Raw genomic sequence first — 19,280 nt, forward strand, 5'->3', positions numbered from 1 at the left:
GTCACCCAAATGATTATCACAAATTAAAACAAAAAAATCACAAATGGGATCCATAATATTTGCAATGAAATGTTCATTGTGTCCTATTTGCTGGCCTAGAAATTGGGAAATGTTCATTACACTATTCTAAAACCCAGTTAGAAATTATGATCACCAAAGAGAAAATTGAGAATATTCTTTTATTTTTTTAATGAGTGAAGAAGAGCTTTATTGATCCAGCAGGCACTTTACAATAAAAATCAGCCTCAGAGTCTGCTTTCCTCCTCTAGGAAGACTATTTCTGTACAACCCCTCTGATTCTTTGAAAATCTAACACCAAACAAGCACTCCCTTTCCAAGCAGCAAAAATTCTACACCTGCCAAAGGCATCCCAACATTCTACATCAGCAGTGCCCAGGAGCACCCACCAGCGGAAAGAATCCTCCTCTCTTCAATATCCAGTTTCAGTGGTGGCGATTCTTTTACTCCCAGGCGAAGGAGAATGTCGATCATGTGCAGGATTCAGAAAAGGCAGCAGCAGAACATTGGACCCCCCCCCACCTCAAAAATAAAAAGCATTTTCAACAAATGAATGGTCTGAAATATTCATTGTAGTTTTGGGGAAGATGGGTCAGTGTCATCTCCATTATTCCTTCTTCCTTGTTCTGGGTCCCCCAAACTCTTCTGGTCTTCTCAGTGCAAGTTAAAAGTCTTTTTTTAAACAGTTTTTCTTGCTGTTAGAACTCTTATTATGGAACCTAGACCACCTACTGCTAATGCCTTCTCATGCCACTGAAGTAACAGGACTCTGCGATTCTCTGCAGGCTTCTCAAATCCTTTATAAATGTACTTCATTAACAAGTCAATGCCATTGCTGTGTAAGGACTGTACAGCCTGCTCTATCTCACTGCTTTTAAAGTTCATGAGCACTTTCAGCACCACTCCTTGGGCCCGTTCCTTTACTGCTTGATTCTTCGAATTGACAGGGGAGTTTCATAAAGCTGCATGAAATGCTCTGAGCATATCACCTTGCCGCAGCAGGCTGTCCACCTCCCCGGGGTCCAGGTCCGAGTCCGGGCCCGGCTTCGCTGCTTCCTCCTGCTCCTCAACAAACTTGAAGAACATTCTTTTATAATACAGACTTAGCTTTGAAGCTAGAGGTACTTGTTCTTTCTGGGTCTGTTCTCTCATCTATAAATTAACTGATAGGACTAGAAAATTTCTAAGGTCCCCTATCTCTGTGATTGAATATAGCCATATATCTCATACCCTCCCTGTTTTAATGGAAATAGAAAGGTACTTTCAAATACTTTAATGATTATAAGAAGAAATATATTTTTGTATTAGTAGCTCATAGTTGAGCGAAGACTGAGACTTTTGTGCCTAATTTACAAAGGTTCTTTTTGAATTTTATGAATATAGATTTAATTCCTTTGTATATCTTTGTTCCTCTTTTCATGGCTCCCACCTTATCCTTAGCTTCTTGTCTCCCCACCCCTGGTATAGGCCCCCTGTGCACTATGGTCCTGACAGTGGAAGACTGGTCCACAGCAAAGAATTTGAAATATTTTATCAGTGTAGTTTGGATTAATAAACATCAATCTAAGATATTTACATATAACCTGAGGATGTTAAAGAAAAATTGTAGATAGTAAAAGGTAGTATATAAGCATGAAACACGAACCCCTAAATCAAGTAACAAGATAATAAACACATCAAACTAGAGTAATAATAACTCTAATACTAAAAGCTAGCATGTATACAGACCTTGAAGTCTGCAAAGCATATTACACACACACACACACACATACACATACACATACACACACGAAAAGTAACAATCTTCTTGAAAGAGGTTATTAAGAATCTATATATAAATTAGTTGTCTAAGGGGCAGCTAGGTGGCACAGTAGATAAAGTACCAGCCCTGGATTCAGGAGGACCTGTGTTTAAATCCAGCCTCAGACACTTGCCACTTACTAACTGTGTGACCCTGGACAAGTCACTTAACCCCAGTTGCCTCACCCAAAATAGAGAGATAGATAAATGAATAAATAAATGAATTTGTTGTCTGTAGCCTTTATTGGTTTAATTTAATTCATTAAGTACCTTGTGTGTAAACAGCTCTATATACTATGTGCTGAGAAATATATGTATTTATATAAATTCAAATTTAATAAAGACCTAAAATTAAGCTGCCTTACCATGTGAGTCATCCTAAAATGTAACCTATGTAAAACAACCCAAAATCTTAGGAATCATATTATAAAATATGTAATGGGAATTTGCTTAAATGATGGAAGATGATGTAATAGGTACCAACAGATGGTGGTGGTAATAGAGTCTAAAAAGGAGGGTTAGAATGAGAAATGATTGGTGTTTTTTCAGCCATGTCCATGGAGTAGGTGGCTGCTTACAACACAAATATCTACTCCATTTGGCAAATCCATCCCTTTTAGTGAAGGATTCCCTAGGTTGGATGAAAAGATTATTAAAGATCATATCCTTTGCTATACTGTCATATGTACAGAACAACCTTTTCATCTTAGTTCCTGTCCAGAGAAATCAATGATTTGTTAGTGTGAATAGTAATTCATTCAAAAGTTATATTTTTCCATTGTGAATTATTAAATTAGCATTCTGGTACAGATTTCTTATCACTTAACAATCTAGATAGGATGAACTTTTTTTGGTGAGGCAATTGGGGTTAAGCGACTTGCCCAGGGTCACACAGCTAGTAAAGTGTAAAATGTCTGAGGCCGGATTTGAACTCAGGTCCTCCTGAATCCAGGGCCGCTGCTCTATCCACTGTGCCACCTAGCTGCTCCTAGGATGAACTATCTACCCAAGGCTGAATCACCCTTGTTAAGGTTACTAGGCCTGCAGAGCAGAGGCCAAGGCACTAGAGCAGAGTTGCATGAAATAGCCTACCTAATTCTTTACTCTGTAAGGAAGCACACAAGCAAACCAGGCCTCTTTTTTTCTTGTCAGTGTTACACTCTTTTAGCAAAGTGGAGGGGGTAGGGAAAGGGGAAGGGTGGCAAGATGGACACAGCTGGGTCTTCAGTACCAGGAGAGTGCAAGTGTATCTTTGTACACTTAAGAACTACCTGTAGCCAAGGTACTTATGAAGTAGTGTGGTATAGTGGATAGAGTTGTTCTGTGAGTTAATAAGAACTGGGTTCAAGCATGGATTCTAACACATGCTAGCTGAATTACCTCAGGAAAATAGCTAAAGCATGGGAAACTCTCTTAAAACTTTAAGTTGTAGAGCAAGTGGAAATTTTTATTGGCAGATTTTCCTTATCAGGTGTTTCCTGTACCCCCCCCCAAAAAAAATCACAGGTCTGATTTTTTTAAAAGATAATGCAAACAATTACAGTTTTAGTAGTTTGCACAGTGTTGGGGAGTGGTTTTATACTATAAAACTACTATACGATACGATACGATACGATACGATACGATATGATACGATATGATACTATAAAACTACTCCCCAACATAGTACAAAAATAATAATCAAATGAAAAGTGAGGAGAATTCAAACAGGATTATGCTTGTAGTATGACCATAATGACTACAGTAGTCTTGGGTCTCTGGAGATCTCTATTGTAGATATGTTAGGGTATCTGGCTTATATATTGTCCCTTGGGGAAGGAAGTTTAAAGAAAGGTTAGGTGACTCTTATGGACCTCTTCTCAAAATCATACTTTTAAATTCACAAAATAAAAAACATAGGATTGGGCGGCTACGTGGCACAGTGGATAAAGCACCGGCCCTGGATTCAGGAGTTCCTGAGTTCAAATCCGGCCTCAGACACTTGACACTTACTGGCTGTGTGACCCTGGGCAAGTCACTTAACCCCCATTGCCCTGCCCCTCCCCCCCCAAAAAAACCATAGGATTACAAGGGAAAACAATTATATCCAAATATAGTCATCAAAATATTAGAAGAACAAGTTCATGGGCTTTAGGTTAAGAACATTTGCTTCAGTGTCTTTTTCATAGCCATGGCTGACACAGTGGTTCAGAAAGAACCACATGGAGGAATTTATGATCACTTTCCATTTTAAGATTCAGTCTGAATAGAACTCATTCCTATTAGGAAATACCCAATAGGGACTTCAAGTAGCTATGCTATTTACCATAGTTTCCATTTATTTTAAAGAAAAGCTGGTTACCATTTCACTAACTCACAACTCATTTTAGATTTGCTGCTCAAACTTCATGGCTGTGATACAGGATTTCATGGTAATCTAGATAGTCAATGGAGAGAATGTCTATATATGATACAACTACTTGGAGAACCATTCCAATTAAAAATTTCAGCTGAACAGATTAGTTGGATCTGCCTATGTGAAAACAATCTTCCAAGATGTATATAAGCTTTAGTGCAGAGATGTGTTTGGTGTCGTTGTATATATATATATATATATATATTTATGTGTGTGTGTGTATGTATACATACATATACATATATATATATATATATGTATATATATATATATATATATATATATATATATATAACCTGTATCAGATTGCTTTCCATCTTGGGGAGGGGGGGAGGGGGGATAAAGGTTTGGAACTGGAGATCCTATGAAAACAGGTGTTGAAAACTATTCTTGCATGTAGGTGGAAAATAATAAAATACTTTTATAAAAATTTAAAAAAAAAGATGTATGTAAGCTTAACCAAGTAGAAGAACTTTGGTGATTGGTTGAACTGAAAGTTATAGTTATAATGATTCTTGTGCTAGTGTGTGTAAGCACATACTTGATCAATATAATTGTTTGATCTTCAGTCTGAAGAAGTTCAAAGAACAAAAGAAAGTCAGATTTCATCATTTCCATCTTGACCCTCTTCAGCAATGACATTTCATCTAATATCGCACTATTCTGCAATTCTAATATATTCCTGGTGAATGAATCTACTTTTCAGATGACAAACCCCTTTACAGAGGGGTCTAAAAGGAAAGGAATTGCTAAAATCAAGTTATAAAACAAATTTTGAGGAAGAAAAAATGCAGAGAAATCAAATTTATTTAATAACTAAAGGATAATGAGAAGTACAAAGTTTTCATTTACTTTTTAGGAAATGGTGAAAACAGGGATAGGGCAGAAATGATAGTAACACGTTCTCCAAATTAGGTATTGTGACATTTAAAATATTGTAGGACCAGCTGGGATTTCTAAAATATTGCTACTTATAAATTAAAGGCAATTACACCAGTTTTAGCAGTAAGCATTTATTAATAATTAAGTCGTTCATGACTGGTGGAAGCCTACTATATACTATATTAATAGAGTATTAGCCACGTGTCTGTCTGACTTCCCCACTATTCACAGGCCTTATAGGCCTGAAGAGTTACATACCCAGCACATTTTGCCAAGTAGGAGAGGGGACAGTGTGTGGCTAGTTTAAGAGTGTCCCAGGTGTAAGACAGAGCAAGCCTCTTGAGGTCCATTCCCCTTCCCACTTTGATAGAGGCAGCTCTTACACACTGCTCAAAGCTAGTTGGCTAGAATCATTCCATTCCATTGGTTGACATGACCTGAGGGTGGTTCATATTAAAATGAGCTGTACCGTGATGACATCAGCGTCTTGTGGCAGACAGACCCCCTGAGGGCAAAGGCACACTCAAATAAGTGTGGTTTTAATCTCTACTTCACTGACCTACACACAAGGGAGACTTAACTCTAATGCACCTTTGGGCTGGCTCTGAAAGAGACCAGCCAGAGTTACTGAATTAAACCTTCAAATGGGAGTGAAGAGAAAGCTAAGACTGGGTTCCTGTGTTCCCCCAAGAAATCCATTATTAATAATTATTTTCTCACAGTATGATGATATGGTGAATATTTGTGTTGGAGAAGGGGGAGATTTCCTTCATTTATTATGAGGTAATGTAAAAGAAAATGATGCATTAAGAATATTTTCATGTTATTTTATTGTCTTTTAATGAACTGCTTGACATTGTACAAATCTTCAGTTATCATTTCACAATACCATATTATTTATAATAAATACACTGAAATGTGAAAAGACACCTCTGATAAAAATACAAAAGATAGAAACACTTAGAAAGTAGGATGCATCACATCAATACTAGGTCTGAAATGGAAGGACAGTGAAACCTTTTTTATAACACTGGTGTGGATGAACAGAGATAACTGTAAACCAAACCATGTTATATCAGGCTTTTAGTAAATGATAAAATTATGATTTAGGGAACATTATTTGACCCATGGCATGTCCCAATCTACATAATAATGAGCCTGTAAGAGGGTTTTATCACACACAATGATTTGGAAATGACTGCCAAAGAAAGATACTGTTTTGTTTTTTTCTGAGAATTTGGTGAGCTTCATGCTTTATTATGCATTTCAAAAGGGCCTAATCCCCCATTCAACTTCAAAAATCTTGTAAAAAATATACTTTATAAAGGCTCAAGATCATAATATGTATCAAAACAATACATATTACTGTGCTTATTAAATGAATCCATCAGTTAATTGAGGGATAGTTTACTTTTTAAAGATATATCCGAAGTATATACAAAGGTTCCATAAACATTAATAATTTGTGACCAAAATTAATTAGTTTTACATTTGCAAAAATCCCTGGAGATTTTCCATTTAAAAATTTAAGAAAGTTATAAGTATCATATGTGGGACTGGCTTTTTGTCATCTGGAGTAAGAAAGGATAGATGGCTTCAGGCTTGGTTTTTTTTATTATTATTTTGTTTTGTTTTTTAACAGGAAAGTTTTGATTGCTCTCAAATGAGAAATTACAAAGTTTTGATCTTTTAAAAGAATAAACCACCAAGATCTTTAGAAGAATAAATTGCCAATATTCAAACCCAGACCAGAATGTGCAGGGTTACAAACAAAAAATGCAAATGCATCTCCAAAACAGTCTTTCAAGAAAAGCCCTTGAGGCAATTCTCCTCATTACTCTTAAAAATAAATGAACAATCTGAGTGACATTCTGCCTGGTATGAGCCTTTCAAGAAACTTAGGCCCTGAGCTGAGTTCACCCAGACAGCTTTATGTTGATATGCTGAGTCAATATTCTGTTGCTAAATTGGGAAATTAGACTTTTTGGCTGAAAAAAGGAAAAATAATTCTGCTCAAATGATTGAAAGGGTGCTATTTTTTCTGCATAATTTTTAACTTCATTCCAAAGTGAACAATCTGTCAACATTTATTAGATCAGAAAAAATAAGCACAGGGAATATAAGAGAGTTAAATATTACCTACATGGAAAATTCACTGTTCCAACATGAAACACTAGATTTTGTCTTTTTAAAATTTAAATTAGATAAAAAAGAAAGAAAAAAATTCCAGTTGAGTGATGATATTTTGGCTAACAGAAAAAAATGTGCACTTTTAAGATTCTGTTATGTTCTCTGATAAAATATATCTGTATTAAAGGCACTTCAACATAGTATTAATTCCTTGACCTTATCCTTACCATAACCATTTAAGCCACTTCAATCATCTTCCAAATGGGTGACAAATGATGAACATTCACTAACTGTATATCTTAGTCCACTCCAAAAAATTAAGCTTAAAGATTATCCAAGGCAAGTACCTCTTGAATTTGTTGGAACAATTAATATTTATGATAAAAAACAGATGTCAAATGTCTGCCAAGAGTTTTAAGTCATTCAGGTAAATTCATAAAAAAAAATTGTTACCACAAAGTTGTTTCACAAGGGGAGATGTATCTGGAAATATATCATTCTGGGACATGAGCTAATGTTACCTGTTTCATTTAAATTTATAGTTTTATTAAAGGTTCTTATCCATTCAGCCATACTCTTTTATTTTGTTGGACTGTCTAGACCATTCAAATTTAAAGTTAAAGGCATCAGACTTCTGTTATCCTTCATTTGTTTCTTTAGTATTGCTTTAAAAAAAATTAACTCCCTCTTTTGAGTCTGACCAAAGTTTTTTTTTAGCCATTGAATCAATGTTGGGTAACATTTCTCTATTTGTTCTAACATTAACTGGTATGATTTTGAGCCAAGAAGTTAACAAAGGAAATTTAGTTATTTTGTTGTCTTAGAGGAAAGGGCATTCCAGATATTTTATTTTCTCAGAGAATGAAAAAAGAAAGATCTCAGCTTATGGTACTTAATACAGATCATCTAATTTTATGATGGTTGATAACTGAATTAAACAATAGCTTGGGCTAGCTATAAAACAGCTATTATATTACACTGAAGGATAAATCCTTTCAAATAATGAAAGGCATATATTACTTCTAAAATGGTAAATTCATTTTTAAAAAAGGATATTTTGCATTTTTGATGAAAATTTGATGACAATCAAGAAAATTCCTCCACTTTTATGAAATTCATATTTTTCTCTAAGCATCTTTGATGAATGTCAACTAAAATATTTGAAAAGATGACTAGTATTTTGAAAATACTTTTACATTATATGGAAAACTGCCTCATTTTTCTGCTAGCCAAGACACAATAACCACTCTGAGAAAATTAGCTTTTCCATGATATTTCAAAAGGTTATTTTCTTCTTTTAAATGAAATTTTAAGTTAAATTTCTGGTGTTCATGAAAAGCTTTTCATCGATTGAGACTATAGCTTGACAGCCTCACAATGGCTGAATTTGAAGGAGCTTAAATAATACATTCTTTCAGAAATTAATTTTAGCATTGATGAAATAAACATACTAAAAGAAAATTTGAAACTGCTTGGGTTGGGTGAAAAGAAAATTCCTGGACATTTACCTCATTCACTCATCAAGAGAAAAAGAGAAACAATAATCATTATTATTATTATTTTCAATGATCAGAATACAGGGCATTTTCCTCTATAAGCAAATTCTATCAAGTAACCACTGGCCCAACTTAGGTGAATTAGGGGTGGGATTATTTTGAAGAGTGATACACTATACGTGCTGTTAATCACACTAAAGGAAAATCCTGTTTTCACTTTTATACTCTAAAATAATATCAGTCCAAAACATCTAGCAAGTTATTTCAAAGCATAAGCAGAGAACAAGGAGATAAGACTGTGGGCATTTCACAACAAAGCAATGACTGCAGAAGGATAGATAGTCATTCCAGGCAAGAGCAACATTTTGAGAATCACTTTAGGAGCACACATTTGTCAGCCTCAGTAAAATGCCTGCAATACAAATACAATGACGCTATTTTGTAATTTGAACTTCCTCAAACTCATCACTAACAAAAGAGGAAAACAATTAGAAAGTAAAACAGATTGGCAACAAAGCTTTCCTCAGTGGTTTTCTCTGAGTAACAAATTAATATTGTACATTTTACACCTGTTATTCCTTTGAAGTCATAGCTGCAGTTCTTACCTTGAACTATACCTGTTTCTAAGAAATAGCACAGCCTCAGCTGTTCTTTACAGAATTCACATTCCATTTTACAAGAGTTAAGACAGTTCAGGAGCTGTAAGGGAGAGTAAGCTTCTGAATGGGTTAATTTATAGGAATGAGTGGCCTTTCCTCTCTCTTTTTCCAGATATTAGTTTTACTATCTTTTTTAGCCAATGGGATTCTGCCTCTTTTTTTAGTAGGGGACATATTGGCCTCCAAATCTTCAGCTGTGCTTTTTCTTCTTGGTGACTCTTCCACAGGCTGTTCCATGATTGTCCCACTCCCTCCGTCTAGAATGTGCCTTAAAGCTGGATCTTCAGGGGAACAAACAGTGGTTCCACTTTCACTGCTGCTGAGATCTAAATCTTCTAAATAAAGGATCTTAGGTTGATGCATGCTTTTAATGAAAGTCTTCTCCCTCTCAAGTTTCCTATTGGGGTGATGCTCATTCATGTCCACTCCAGAGTCCAGACTGGTGTCATTACTTTGGGTTCTTCTCCCCTTTTTCAGATCTATAAAGGAATGCCTCACTTGAGCAATTGGCTTACCATCCAGAGAAACAAACCAGGCTCTGGGGTGTGGTGAGGGCTTTCCTTTGGACAGCTCTAATAGTGTCTGCTCTGAAATGCCTTGAAGTTCAGATGAAAATGGAGTCATTACAACAGCTTCATTCAGTGTTCCTGGAACAGAGACTGATTCCAATAAGCTGTTAGAATACCGACTCCAGTCTGAAGTTTGGGACGGTAAGCTTTGTTGAACTTCAGGTGTAATTTTCTCCTCTCTTGTGGTAGGGGGCTGCAAATGAGCATGTATTGGCATTTTGGGTAATGTCTGGGTATAGTTTTCTCGGTTTACTGGCTCCATCAGTTGGCCATAAACTACCTGTCCCTTTCTTGGCAAAGTAGCTGACTTAGCAGAATGCAACTGTTCTGGAGAGTGAAAAAGGTCAGCTGTTTGAAGGATGGCAATTGGCTGGCTGTAGATATGCATCAGTTGTTCAGGTATATGAGAAAGCCCATACATTTCTTCGTTTACTGAAAGATATCTGTTTTGTTCTTGAGTATCACCTGTAGATGGACAGATGTTGCTATTACTGTGTTTTGGTTGCACTGTCTGTCTGGATGCAACATTGTGCTCTAATGACTGGCTTGAGTTTCTTGAATGACTCTTCTGATTGGCTGACAGAAATGAAACTTCTTCATTGTAGATTTTAAAACTGTCCCGAGTTTTCACCATGGAGACTCTGTCTTCAGGTTCTGACTTTGTAGAATCCTTTTTGCGAGGACTGTATGGGGAATTCTTAGAGTGGTACAACTGTAACCTGTCCTCAGCTTTTAATGAACCCTTCACTGAACTTATATGGTTTATGTGACTTGTTGATGTGGTCTGGTCCTTCTTAAGGACCTCGAGTCTAGTGGCATTTCTTTCCCTTTTTTGTGTTCCACCACATTTATCCCTATTTTGAAAGAAAATACAAATACTTGCTTAGAAATAATCAAGTACAAAATCTGCTCTTTAAACAAGAATCTTCAAAGTAAAGCCTACAGAAAACATTTAGACAAATTTGGAGAATATCCATTTTATATTAGAAAATCATACATTAAAAAACTAATATAGTCATTAATTCTATTTCTGTTTTTGTGAAAGGTCCACATTTACTGACATACCAACAAGCAAAGTGAACAGTTTACAAAGAATTATTCGAAATAATGTTTTTTCTGGGTGTTTCTTTATACTCACACACATTAATCAATGTTATTCTTACCTGCAATAACAAAGAAGAACAGCAAAAAAGCCAATGAGAATGATGACTGTACCTCCTAATATGGCTGTCAGAAATATTGTGTGGTAAGCAGTGATATCCTTGGAGACTTCACTTACAAGTGAACCTAAAATATTCAATATAAATATATACATGCAAAAATGATTTTAACAACAAATAACTCATTTTGCACCAGTTTCTCAACTAGACCATTTCCTAAGACCTTAAACACTTTTGATATCAAGTTTGTCATCTAACTTTTCTATTTGATCTTTCACTATCTTCATTTCTGCTCAATTGTTAAGAGTAACAAAAAAGGGGCAGCTAGATGGAGCAGTGGATAGAGCACCAGCCCTGGAGTCAGGAGTACCTGAGTTCAAATCCAGCCTCAGACACTTAACACTTACTAGCTGTGTGACCCTGAGCAAGTCACTTAACCCCAATTGCCTCACTAAAAAGAAAAAGAAAAAGAGTAACAAAACAGCACAGACATACCCGAGTCAGTATATGAATTGCACAAATGTTATATTTAATATGCATTCACTGAATCAGACCATAGCAGGAATGCTCTATCTACCCATTGCCCCAATATATACCACCTTTAATGAAGGCTATAAATGACTCAATCATGTAGTGATCATGTGAAAGGAAACAAAGATGAAATGAATCACTTTGCTTTTCAAAGTATCTAATCAGGTATGGTCTAGTCACTCTAGGTACTCAGATATGGTTAAGAATGTTTACTCAGGTGGGCGGCTAGGTGGCGCAGTGGATAAAGCACCGGCCCTGGATTCAGGAGTACCTGAGTTCAAATCCGGCCTCAGACACTTGACACTTAACTAGCTGTGTGACCCTGGGCAAGTCACTTAACCCCCATTGCCCCGCAAAAAAAAAAAAAACAAAAAAAAACAAAACAAGAATGTTTACTCAGAGCAGATAAGTAAACCTCAAGTGCTAACCAAATTTGAGAGGCTCAACAAAATCACCTCCCCACTCGGACAGTCAGTAAGTATTTATTAAGCATTTACTATTATGTACCGTGCTAAGTGCTTTACAAATATTATCTCATTTTATCCCCATTTTACAAATGAGGAAAGTGAGGCAAACAGAGGTTAAGTAACTTTCCTAGGTTACTTGCAAATAGTAAGTGTCTGAGACTGAACTGAAACTCAGGTCTTCCTGACTCCAGACCCAGCACTCTATCCACTGTACCATCTAGCTGTCACCAACGTTTGTCTAAACCAGGGTAAAGACACATAAACTCCTCTGTACTATAAATGCTTATCCAGGTCAAGTGCTACAGAAGAGTGGATTTATTTATGAATAAGCAAAATCTACAGGGAAAATATGGCACCCATCTCTTAGTCTCTCCTCTGCTAGTATTCTTAATTAGAAAAATGAGGTAGTGACTTAAAATTTTATCCATAGCATCAAAGCTAACTATTCTGCCTTCATAACATCCCTAGCCCTTTTAAAGAAGTAATGAAGAGGTGCCCTAGCCCAAAATCTGAGGTAGGAAAGCAGTGGTTGGAAATTGCTTGTGTGATGAACAGGAGAGTAGGGAATGAACATAGAAAGAATAGAAGAAAGCAAAAAATGACAATGCATTTTGTGTTGATACCAATCAACTCAAACCCCACAGTGAGGAGAAAATTTCTCTTCATTCAATACTTATTCAATGAGCCCTATAATGCTTTATTTCCATTTTTTCCTAAAAAAAAAAAAAAGGACCATCCACCCTTGAAACAAACATCTTTTAGCCTAGTTTATGATGTTTAGCACTTATTTTCAACTTCAGGAAAATAAGAATTCTAACTCTGGTAAACGACAGCATTTAAGGAAACTGACTTTTAAACTATTAGCCCAAATATAACCAAAGTAATGTTGAACACATAAGCACTTATACCAATAATGGACTGATTTTTATCAATTCAGTTATTGGTTTGAGTGTTAAAAGTAAGTGCCTCTGGGGCAGCTAGGTGGCACAGTAGATAAAGTACCGGCCCTGGATTCAGGAAGACCTGAGTTCAAATCCAGCCTCAGACACTTGACACTTACTAGCTGTGTGACCCTGGGCAAGTCACTTAACCCTCAATGCCCTGCCAAAACCAAAACACAACAAAAAGTAAATGTCTCACAACTTATATTCTTAGAACTAGAAGAGCCCTTAGAGATCATCTAATTATACCCCTCACTTCACAAAGAAGGAAAAATCCTTGAAAACCAGTAACTTTCAGAAGATCATATACCTGATTAGCTGAGCCAAGGCCAAAATACAGCTTTTCCTTACTCTTCCAAGTTCTTTTTACTAGATTATGCTGAAAGTGTAAGGAAAGTAGAATAGAATAGTGTGGGAAAGCACCAATTTAGGAGTAAGCATTTATATTCAGGCTCTGATACCTACCAGATGTATATATACTATCAAGTCAGGTCACCCCTCTGAGCCTCTTAAGTCCCAGAAACTGTAAAATGAAGGAATTGGACTTCATGATTTCTAACGTCTCTTACAAGTCTCAATCCCTGGGGGATGGGTTAAGTATCCTCTTACTACTAGTAATTTGCACATAGCAGGCATTTGATAAATGTTTATTAAATTGCTGAACAGAAATGACTTTTCAAATGATAAGCAAGTTAACACAAATTAAAAGGAAATCTTTTGCTTCTATTTGTAACACCTAAACTCCCACAAAATCATCTCACAAAGACAAAAATGGTGAAAACTACATTTAAAAAAAATACCAAAATAAAACTTTTGCCTATGTCAGAATAATACTATATCTTCTATAATTCATAATCTCATCTTCTTTAAACTAATTATTTTAAATCTGTTTTCAGTGTCATATTTGTCTACAAGCCTTGAGTATTCCTCATAGTGCTTGTATTAAAAATTAAAACTTTTGGACCTGGACTAGTAGTAATATCAAATAAAATATTAATTGCTCTTTTCATCAATATTTCATTACACTGGCAAATCAGGACTTGTGCATGGCCAGACAGCTGGGAAGACTTCACGTTGTTTTGCATAAATAAATACCAAAGAGAACCATCTCCTGGGTTTGGATTAAATAGCTTTTTTTTTTAATTCTGGCTTCAAATGATGAAAAGAAAGAATATTCCCTTTTGATCATATTAGGTTAATGGATAAATCTCAATAATTGAGCTGATAACTCTTGGCTTCACAAAACAATGGGATTTTTTTTAGTAGAGATCATGTCTTAGTTGTAATGAGCTAAATCTTTTGTCTTAGTGTTTTTTCTTCTCTATCCTGTGAGAAATAATTAGAACCAATATCTTGGGGTGGGGGCAGTGTTCTCCCCTTCTTTCTTAGTCCTTTCTAGCCTCCCCCCCCCCCCGTTCCAAGGTCAAGTTCTCCTAGAGAGTAAGATTCATCTGGGTCAAAGAATCTTGGATAGAGACAGCTCCATTTATTCACATGACTAAAAGACTTTACTTATGAGATTTAGCCTACACCAAGCCACACATAGGTGGAAACTATTGTGCCCCCATCATCTTGTCTGGAGTCTGCATTCTTTCTCTGATGTTTTTGGGTGTTTTTTTTTTAAAAACAAGATTTGAGTGCTTTAAGTCATGGATCCCAGACTTCATTTTAATATAACACACCTCCAATCATGTCAACCAATTAGATTTGATTGCCGTTAACTAATTAAATTTGATTACCACGCGATGGACCTCCTACACTTAGAAGGGTATATAAACTATGCCCCCCACCACCATTAGGGGTCCTTGGTCTGAGAGGACCGTTGATCATTCTTTTATTAATAATAATCTGCCAGCATATTAATAAAATGATTAAATTGCTCAGAAACTATGTCTCACATGTTTTAAATCATCATAATCCTTTTTATTGGAAACAATGTAATATATAGTAAGAGTAAAAATAAAACATAATTTTTTAAAAAAACAACAATTTTATAGAAGGCCCAGGGAAAGCCTTTTATATAACAGATTATAAAATAATTGTTTGGTGGAATGTTTTTGAGATAAATGTAAAATCGGGCAGCTAAGTGGTGCAGCAGATAAAGCACTGGCCCTGGATTCAGGGGACCTGAGTTCAAATCCAGATTCAGACACTTGACACTTGCTAGCTGTGTGACCCTGGGAAAGTCATTTAACCCTCATTACCTCATTACCCCACAAAAAAAAGAAAGAAAGGAAGAAAGGAAGAAAAAAAGAGATAAATGTAAAATCTTGGGTTTTGTCTAACCTTAGCAATTTTTAAATTTATTGTAATCCTTTTCATCACACAAGCAGATTTTTATGTGAGAAGATTTTTTTAACTTTTAAAATTCATAACTAAGTGAAATCTACTTAAGACAGATGCCACAGAAGACTGACCAAATGTAGAACAGGCTGCCTTAGAAGTAGCAAGTACCCCATTACTAGAATTCTTCAAGCAAAAGTTGCATTGTTGTTATTGTTTCATTATTATTTATTTAATAATAAGCTACTTAGTTGGTGTCAGATAGCTATTTCATAATCAACACATGACTAGAACCCAAGTCTGCTTCCAATTCAATGTCATTTACTCTATGCCATGATGAATTATTTAATGTATATTTAATATACTGAATATATTAAGTCAGATTATGTTCAGACTAAAATAATATTTGTTTCACCTGGATACAAATAATCTTTAAAATGTGGCTTATTCATGATGATCCACTACCAAGAAACAACCAATTTGAAAAAGTATATGCAAAAACAAAACAAAACCAAAAAAAGAAAAAAGTATAAAAATGATTTGTTAGCATTGAATTTCACTTTGCTTTTTAAGTATTACCTCTGGTTCCAGGAAGTGGTGCTGCAATCCAGTAGCCTAAATGTGGGGCCATATATGTCCATACTAACTGGTCATTAAATTTCTTGACCATTCCCAAGCCTCGATTTGCCCAAGCACCTGGAAAAGAAACCAAATAATCTCTAATTAGGCAGAATTCAGATGCAGAGCCTTTTATTTTATTTTATTATCATTATTGGCGCGGGGGGGCGGGGCAATGGGGGTTAAGTGACTTGCCCAGGGTCACACAGCTAGTAAGTGTCAAGTGTCTGAGGCCGGATTTGAACTCAGGTCCTCCTGACTCCAGGGTCAGTACTCTATCTACTGCACCACTTAGCTGCCCCTGAGCCTTTTATTTTTAAAACATTTCTTTGTAAATATGATAGTTACACATATTTTAAGGATAGTGGAATAGATTTTCTGATATCTGAGATTAAAATATGTCAATTCAATATATCAAAATATTTTTTCAAAGAGTATTCTGAAAAATATGAACTACATAAGATGAGACTGGGAGTACAACCCCTAATTTGAAGCGGACAGATAAGATAACTAGGCTTTGGGTAAAAGTCTTAGGGACTTTTAGATATACCCAAGAAAAATACTAATGTATCACCCAAATAGTATTTATATTAGTCTTATTTAGATATAAGAAGATTATGGCTATGGAGTTTTTATATATAGTTATAGTTATAGATCTTAGAAGCCATCAAGTCCAACTCATTTTACAGAAGATGAAACTGAGGCACAGAGGAGTTAAGTGACTTGCCCAATGGGTCTCAGAGCTTTAAAGTTTCTGAGACAGAATTTGAAACCAAGTCTCTCTGACTCCAGTTCCCATGTTCTTTGCACAAATGCCACTTAACAGCCTATTTTTGGTCATGATTAGACCAGCCAATCTATGTTTTTTGGAGTTCTCAATGAGCTGTCCCTTGCTGCCTTATGGGTGATGATTTACCCCGTTGCGGCATTCTAGATATTTGTCTAAAAATCTTAAATTTTCTATTTTGTTTCATCCTGGTTATGATATAAACTCTTCAAAGAGATATCTTTCTAAGGCCATCTATATCTAATGAGGTTTTACTGTATTAAAGGGAAAAATAGATGTGTATGTGTATACATGTATATATGCATATGCATATTTTTTCAACCATAAAACAGTGATACAGGGAGATCAAGGGTTAGGAATTTTTTTGAGGGTACAGATGTGGAGAATAAAATGTTTTTCTTGGATGTCATGTTATATATTGAAAGCATTTAGCAAAAATAATCTCAATAAGTACCCGATTTTGTAAAATTAATAATTTGCCCTAATATTCCCTAATCAATTTACAAAATACCACAACAGCCTAAAATTCTTATTATATACTGAAAATATGATAAAATACATAATATTACTGAAACATCACGCTATAGCTTAACCTTTTTTAAAAAATGTATTCAATGCTTCATATTTCTTAATCTTTAGAGTCCACATACCAGTTTTCATATCAAATGTCCAAGCAGGTAGAGCATCCCCTGCTTGTGCAGTGCTTGTGTCTAGAAGGGGAAGAGTAATTTGAATGGAGCCATCCACATTTAGCTCTTTTCCACCAGAATATATATTCACACATATTGCAGCAAGAGGAGTCAATTCAATGCTTTTAAAACCTAAAAATAGAAGACTTATTTTGTTTCAATGTATCAAACACAGTCAGTTAAGGTAATATGGGAAAAAAAAGTGAAGAACAAAAACATCAGATACTTCTGATTTGTTGAAAGCTTTGTTTTTATCCCAAATAAGTTCATACAGATCCAATCTTTGTACTTTCATTAGAGGAGCATGTAATTTGAAATTATAATATTAAATTACTAAAATCAGTAATTAAAAAAATAACTGTGGGTTGTACTGAAATCTGATAAACTTCTCTCTGACATAATGCATCTTTGACCATTTTAAATTATGAGCCATATAATTGACATTGTTATATATTAAAATTTTTAATTCTAAAAAGGGAGTAATAAAACATTTGCCAATATATTAGTGACATTTTACTGTATCAGAGGTTTTTCCATATTTTATCATGATGCCTCTTAAAACTTTGGAAGATACATATAAGTTCTACACAGTAAGTAGAAAATAAGTTTTCCCTCATTCTGCTTTGTTCACTCACACAGCCAAACAGAATAGCAGTATATACTTCAAATATTAAAAATAAATTGTGATGTGATTCTTGAAAAAGAGAAAATTTCAAGTACCTGCAAAATTACAGCTGTCCACTCAGAGACATCTTATACAGAAAACTGATTTCTATAAACAGAAATTAATTTTCACTTTCTGACAGAGCTAGAACTTTCTAAATTTTAACCACATAAGCAAAAATCATAGGAAATATATGTAAATTAATATTTAGAGTTTCCTAATAATGCATTTTCCTTTTTTGGCTCAACTCTTGCCTCTGACTCAATACGAGAGAAATGACACTATTTAGGTCATGAAGTTCTGAATGTCCATATCATTGATAATTTTCTATCATAGAAAATAACTAAGGAAAAATATCAATCACAAATCAGAAAAAAAATTAAGTAATTAAGTAAATTCAATTTTTTAAAAAAAGTAAATGAAAACAAATATAAAATGTTATGTAGCCTACTGACATTGTCACATATTTTGAAATTCAGCGAAGTCAGGTATCTGGCTCTAGGAAATGGCCCCTCTGATTTTCCTTTTCTTCCTTGACTATATCTAGACAGTTATTTCATGCTCTTGTCTAACCTAGGGAGTTTGCCTTACCACAACTTTCTGACTGGAACCAACCCAAAGCAGAGGCAAAGAGAAGTAGAATAGAGGAGGAAAGACAGGAGAAGTGACTAGTAGGTACACAAAAAGGACAAATAAGTGAAATAAGACAACCTCTTCAGCAATATGTCTCGAAAGTATATAAAAGTAAGTAAAATAAGTCAATAGTTGATGTTCAGTCATTTGCCTTTATTCAATATTAAGGACTAGGATTTTTCCCCCATGCCTTTGGTATCTTCACCTCCTTCAGATACTTTATATACCAGTTTCTCAACTCTCTGAAGACTATTATCTCCAATACTAATTCCCTCATTTCATTAATTTACTTGGTCTACACATCTGGCTTAACCATCTTTATTCTCTCTAATGCCACTGATAGTGCCATATTTGATCTCAAGCAATTAGAAACAGTTTGTTATATTAACCTTTGCTAAACTTTTCATTTTTTTCTGTTTTTTGTACTTTATCAATTTTTTGCTTTAAATGTCCTTGGGATGATTCTGCTTACTTGAGTCTCATCCCACACATACTTTAAACTGCTTTTACTCTCCACTCCTTCTATCTGCTTTATGAGATGATATTTCTCACAATTAT

At 35.1% G+C, this 19,280-nt stretch overlaps 1 protein-coding gene and 1 pseudogene across 2 annotated transcripts in view; both read right to left on the reverse strand.

Annotated features, from left to right (window-relative positions):
* Positions 1-283: 283 nt before the first annotated feature.
* On the reverse strand, positions 284-1,632 carry LOC122750545 (annotated as a pseudogene).
* A 4,276-nt stretch (positions 1,633-5,908) lies between these two features.
* Positions 5,909-19,280, reverse strand: part of FAM171B (family with sequence similarity 171 member B) — an 84,616-nt gene continuing 71,244 nt past the window's right edge. Inside the window, exons 5-8 of one of the 2 annotated variants that reach the window (XM_043995043.1) lie at positions 17,387-17,446; positions 15,911-16,027; positions 11,113-11,236; positions 5,909-10,803 (exon numbers count right to left, since the gene is read on the reverse strand). In XM_043995043.1, the coding sequence (XP_043850978.1) occupies positions 9,450-10,803; positions 11,113-11,236; positions 15,911-16,027; positions 17,387-17,446 (1,655 nt within the window). In that variant the 3' untranslated portion in view covers positions 5,909-9,449. Of the gene's footprint in view, positions 10,804-11,112; positions 11,237-15,910; positions 16,028-17,386; positions 17,558-19,280 lie in introns of both variants that reach the window. The other variant, XM_043995042.1, reaches the window with a different exon arrangement.

Source organism: Dromiciops gliroides, chromosome 3 (genome assembly GCF_019393635.1).
Source record: "Dromiciops gliroides isolate mDroGli1 chromosome 3, mDroGli1.pri, whole genome shotgun sequence".
Lineage (NCBI taxonomy): Eukaryota > Metazoa > Chordata > Mammalia > Microbiotheria > Microbiotheriidae > Dromiciops > Dromiciops gliroides.